General features: G+C 38.2%; 1 protein-coding gene across 1 annotated transcript; it reads right to left on the reverse strand.

Annotated features, from left to right (window-relative positions):
- Positions 1-531: 531 nt before the first annotated feature.
- On the reverse strand, positions 532-4646 carry LOC18433434 (omega-3 fatty acid desaturase, chloroplastic). The gene is made up of 8 exons (XM_006843524.4): positions 3807-4646; positions 3597-3686; positions 2947-3013; positions 2761-2853; positions 2448-2633; positions 2268-2348; positions 1696-1833; positions 532-1073 (listed from the first exon to the last, which is right to left on the reverse strand). The coding sequence occupies exons 1-8, from the start codon at positions 4289-4291 to the stop codon at positions 891-893; spliced, it is 1323 nt and encodes a 440-aa protein (XP_006843587.2). The 5' UTR covers positions 4292-4646; the 3' UTR covers positions 532-890.
- Between the last annotated feature and the right edge of the window lie 987 nt (positions 4647-5633).

Below are 5633 nucleotides of genomic sequence, written 5' to 3' on the forward strand. Positions count from 1 at the left end.
GAGGAGATAGAAGACACCAAAGAGAGGATAAGTATGCCTGTAAGCTGTAACATGAGAAAACTGGGAGTGCAACAGGGCCAACTGTAAACGACAGAACAATATCGCTCAAGGACCCCACTGTGGTTCACGAGCTTAAAGATCCATCAAAAAAGCTTATGGCCATCTATATAGTTTGTCTAGTGTGACGATTTGGTTATATGTATAATCATAAGACTCAGGTTCAGACAAGCAGGCCAGTAGATTGAACAATGACATCTAAGCTGGGGATAGCTTGCAAAAGATTAAGATACTGACAAATTTGGAGCAAGGATAAAGAAAACCACGATGTACTGGGAATGGAGAACAGGTGGTGGGAAGACAGGCAGCAAGGCCTCTCTCTCTCTCTCTCTCTCTCTCTCTCTCTCTCTCTCTCTCTATGGTGGATGTGGTGGAGCAGGACACAACCATGTAAGTAATAGGATAAAAATCGTTAGAAAAATGAGAGGCACACAGCAAAAGCTTCAGGACTGATCATAGCCTCCAACAACAAAAGAAAGACAACTGAACGGAGTCCATTCATTTATCAGAAGAAATACAAACTTTCCATTTTATCTTTTCATACTAAGCCAAAATTTGGTTATGTGATGCTGAAGACAAGTTTCACCTTCAGCAAAATGAATTGCAATGCTTCCCTGATTCAAGAACACAAAGGAAACTTAGAATAATGACGCCCCAATTCCCCATTCTCAGAATGACATTTCCCAACATTCTAGTGAGGCATCATCTCTCTCTAGACCAGAGAAAAAAAATGTGATGGCCCAAAAATAGAGGCCAACATTATCAATCCCAACTGGAAAAATACATTAGTGGTTAGAGGGATGGTAGATCTGCAAGCCTTCATATCTTAGTGCCTAATCTCGAGAATCACCACGCAATGCTGGGTCGGTCTGATAGTATACAATATCTCCAGAGTCACTAACATAATGGTCCCGTCTCATACTTACTAGGAGACTATCAAGCAAGTGAAAAGGTATAGGCCCTGACTTCTTCGGCTCACGATAGTACTTCCGAAGCAGAGGCTTAGCTGCCTCAGTCTGAACATCAAAAAAAACTTACATTAAGAAATATCCTAGCATCCTAGAAGGAGATGCAACATAACCACAAAAAAAGGTGTACTAAAAATTAGTATTTATAATAGTCAGAATAATAATTAATATAATATTAATAATAAAAGGGTCTGTAAAATATGATCCATACAAGCATAATAACAACATGACCATGAAGTTATCACCATATCACCATGGTGATGGAGGGGATCAAGTCCCAAAAGGTCTCAAGTGTTGAACACATCACTTGGATGATTATAAAACACGTGGTTATTGTTGTTATTATGACCATATGGATCATATTATATCTTCCCGTAAAGAACTTAATGATAAGCATACCACAATCCAATGGCCAATAGAAAAACAACATTTCATTTTGTCATGCCCTTGGGCGATATGATGGATGATAATGGAGAGAGTGGGAGCTACTATAAAAAGACATCACCCCGCCTATTATCATTTTTCTATTCGCAGTCCTAATGCACAATGATTTTTCAATGATCCATACCTTCCTTGATAAGAATCGTTACATCACAATAATAATAAAGTAAAGTAGATGCGAAGTCATGCAGGGAAGGAAATAAAAATCTCAATTAGGTGAAGTACTCACAGCCTCGATCAAGTTGTAGTGGGGAATCTGTGGGAACAGGTGGTGAATCACATGAGTACCAATGTCATGATGAATGTTGTTAAATATTCCATAATCACGGTCCACTGTTGTAAGCCCTCCCCTGAGATAACTCCATTCCTGTAATGGCATCACATTAAAGAAAATGATTAACTATTCCAAGCCCAAGATTCCTTACAACTTGAAGGAAATTTAAAGGAACTCTCCAAGTTTCAAGACCTTTTCCTCAACCAACCCACAAAACACATAATGTTCCACAATAACTGAAGCTTTTGAGATGTAATTAACGCGTAATAAATTGGAACTACTTATAGAAAATATTTTGTTTGAGGCCTAATACTTTAATGTGCCAACTAAAAGAAAGAGAAAGGTAATGCCATTTCTCAAGTTGCAGCATCAATATTTGAGTTTCTGTTAACAATTTTTAAAAAAAATATTAAGGTCTCCGTTGCATGTTTTTCTTGGCATTTTGGATATGTAAACAAATTCGAGACAAACCAATGGCCCTGAACCTTGCAAAGAAATACAATCTCAAATAGCCATCTGATTCTTACCTTCCCACGGTACCAAGGAAGTTTGTCCTCATGGCCATGGTGATGCAAGTAAGTCACAAGATCCAACCACATAACAAATATCTGCACCAAGAACCCAATTCAAATAAATGCCTGAAACTAAGTATTGAATTTGTGAATATCCAAATTCAGCTGATATAATAAGATACAAGAAAAACCTACACAGTAGGGAACACCATAAAGCTTGAGCAGTTGCAGTGGACCCATCACCCATGAGAGCCCCACTAGCAAAGCTGCCATTGCAGTCCAGCATAAGGTGGAGGTGATTACATCCTTCTTCTCAGTTGGGACAAAAAGATCACCTTCTGGATGGAAGTGGGAACCTTTCTTTCCAGGACTTCTACTCCACTAAAATCCATCAAAAATTGGCTTAAAGATTAGTAAAAGAAGAAGCTTAGCATGGTTCATTTTTCCTTCGAAAGCAAATTTTGCATAGTTCATGACTAATCTTAGAAGCACAAAGTTCCATACTCACCAGATAGAAAGGGAATGCAAACATTGGAAAAGGCAGGGTAAACCGAAGCTTTCGTGTAGCATTGTCCAAACTCCTATATATGTTCTCCGATAACTACGAGTTGAGAAAGAATAGGAAGATTCAGTTCATTAGAGTTAGGAAATAATTATTTATTCTGTGGATAGATATAGGGAAAGTGATACTCACCGGGTGCCACGATTCGTCGTTCTCCACATGTCCATGGTTTTGATGATGGGTCCTGTGACTTATCCTCCTGCAATGCCAACATCGACTTAACCACTGTTTGCCATGTGAATAATACAATACACACACAGAATGCATTTAAAGTGCTCCGCATGGCCATTTTGCAGAATCACGTACAGGTAAAAGACACCTCGCTATTTCCATAGAACTTATGACAATTAACAAGAAAGAGTTGCCAGAATCATATTAAGAAAGCTGGTAGGAAAATGGTCATACTCAACACTAAATCAGCATTACAATTAAAAGTATAACATGACAATTTACAACAAGAAACATGGTATAGTGAAGAGCCTAGTATATAAAACCTGGGTTCCACGAAATTTGGACAATTTAATGAGCTGAAAGAAAAACTTCAGAAGGAAAAGATTAGAGTAGATCCATTTCCTCCCATGCAAATATTCCCATGTTATGCACCAAATACCAAACATCCACAAGAAATATCAAATATACAAGTCCAAATAATTGAACAGAAAATTCTCATCATCCATTGCAAGAGAAGCAAATTAAGCACATGCTCTCCTTAAGAGGGATAATGTGCAGTTTAAAAATCACTTTCAACAGAGAAAAAGGCTTAAAAGGTCACAAAAACTTACCAACCGTGGTAAGGCACAAGAATGGAGGAATGAAGGAGATGCCCAACCACACTGTTTAGTTTAGCATTGTTAGAGAAGCTCCCATGTCCACTGCACAACAACCAAAATTTAACATCCTCAAAATCCACAATCACCATTAAAAAATTCACATTCTATTTAAGCACCAATACCACCTAATAAAAGACAGAAGAGAGAGAGAGAGAGACCAACCAGTCATGACCCAAAACAAAGAGAGCCCAAAACATGGTGCCCTGTGCTGCCCAATAAAGGGGCCAAACCAACCAATTGTTGACATAAGCAGCAGCAGCAGCTAACCCAAAAACCACAACAACATCTCTCACAACATAGCTCATTGATTTCCATGGATCCTTAACCCAACAATGCTTTGGAATTGCAGCTCTGATATCTGCCAATTTGAAAGGAGGGGGAGCTGCAGGGTCGAATTTCTCCCCTTCTATTTCTCTCTCATCAAAAGAAACAACCTTCAGATCCAACGGAGCACTCACTCTCAATTTCCAGTCCCTTAAACCACCCCTTCCTACAGAAACAACCCTGCAAACCTTTGAATTGAGATCTGCTCTTTTCGCAGAGAAACCCAAAGGAAGAGAGTGTCTGAGCCTTGGGGTAAGCTTAGGAAAAGGAGAGACCTTTGGAAGTGGCCTCAAACCACAGTCCGAGAGAACCCAAGAAGCCATTAAAGGGGCACAAAAACAAAATCAAGATAAATAAAGAGAAAACCCAGATAAAAAAAAAGTGGGTTTTAATGGGTTTAGAGAGAGAAAAGATAAATATTAAATGGTTGGGTTTATTGTAAAAGGAAGAAACTGGGTGTTGCAGAGAAACAAAAAGAAAGCCTCTTTCTCTTTCTCTCCCTCGCTTTAGTTTCTCCTATTCTTCTCCTTGGATTTGAAAGAGCAATGAGATGATGTATGCTTTGGGTTTGTAAAAGAAGACGAAGAAGAAGTTGAAGGGGAGATGAGGTGATGCAGAGAGGCAAAATAGAAACAAGCGTCCCTCTCTTCTATCTCTCTCTCTTCCCCTGCTCTGGCTGGAGATTAGGAACCAGAGGATCACTCTTTATTATGCAGGGGAGAAGAGAGGGAGAGGGAACGGTGTGGCCCTTAGCTTTTGGACGGAGAGGGCGCCGTGTTGACGGCAAGAGGAGCTGCTTTGAAGAATTGACCAGTCCAAGTTCTTTTTTATTATTAAATAGCAATGGGTAATGCCTAATTTTCTCTTCCAAATGACCATTCAGACCCTGTGTCTTTTGCTTTCCAAAATATGCGCCAGAATATTAATTTATTGCCCCGGTTTTTATGCGGCTAAGCCCCCATATGTAGAAATACGGGCCTAGTAATAAATCTATTTTTAAGATGGATTTTTTTACTTAAATTTTAAGGACATGTAATTTCTACCATAGAGATCATGAATATGACTAAATAAATCAATTTTTAAAATTAAAAATAATAATTCTAATAAAAAAGCATTTGGACTGTTAGTTTCTATTCTTTTTAGATGGAACACCTACTTGCATCCATCTTTAAGATGGATGCTTTACACTTTTTGGACCGTATATATAGTCATGCAGTCTAGCCGCATAAAATAAGTTTTTTTAATTTATTAATGTTAGATATAAAGGATTGTATACTATGAGACTATTTATTTTTTGTACAAGGAGATCACAATAGGCATTGGCTATTATATTTTTTGTACTAGGAGGTCACAATAGGCACTAGCCATTAGATGTCAAATTGGATGGCTTAGGGCGTATTACAAAGTTCAAGAAATTCTTTTTTGAACTTAGAGTCTAGCTAATAATACACTCACAACCATCTGATCGAAAATCTAATGGACGAAAGTGATTGTGGCTTCTTTGTATTAAAAGTAAATAGTCTCTTTGTATATATTTCCTAGACCTAATAGTATAGTTTTCGGCAAGCTTCCTATACTCCCCCTATACTGGGTTTGTATTTCTCTATTTCCAGCCATTAGATCAGAATGAACGGCTGAGATGGATCTAATTATAATGTCATGTTT

The sequence above is a fragment of the Amborella trichopoda genome, chromosome 8 (genome assembly GCF_054954075.1).
Source record: "Amborella trichopoda isolate Santa Cruz 75 chromosome 8, AtrichopodaSantaCruz75HAP2 v2.0, whole genome shotgun sequence".
NCBI lineage: Eukaryota > Viridiplantae > Streptophyta > Magnoliopsida > Amborellales > Amborellaceae > Amborella > Amborella trichopoda.

Bases quoted from the DNA above. Each gene is read 5' to 3' on its own strand.
- LOC18433434 (XM_006843524.4), bottom strand. From the start codon at position 4,291: ATGGCTTCTTGGGTTCTCTCGGACTGTGGTTTGAGGCCACTTCCAAAG. The intron at 1,834-2,267 runs GTAAGAATCAGA...ATGCCATTACAG, and splicing joins TTCCTTGGTACCGTGGGAAG to GAATGGAGTTATCTCAGGGG. The intron at 1,074-1,695 runs GTGAGTACTTCA...TTTGATGTTCAG, and splicing joins ACTACAACTTGATCGAGGCT to ACTGAGGCAGCTAAGCCTCT.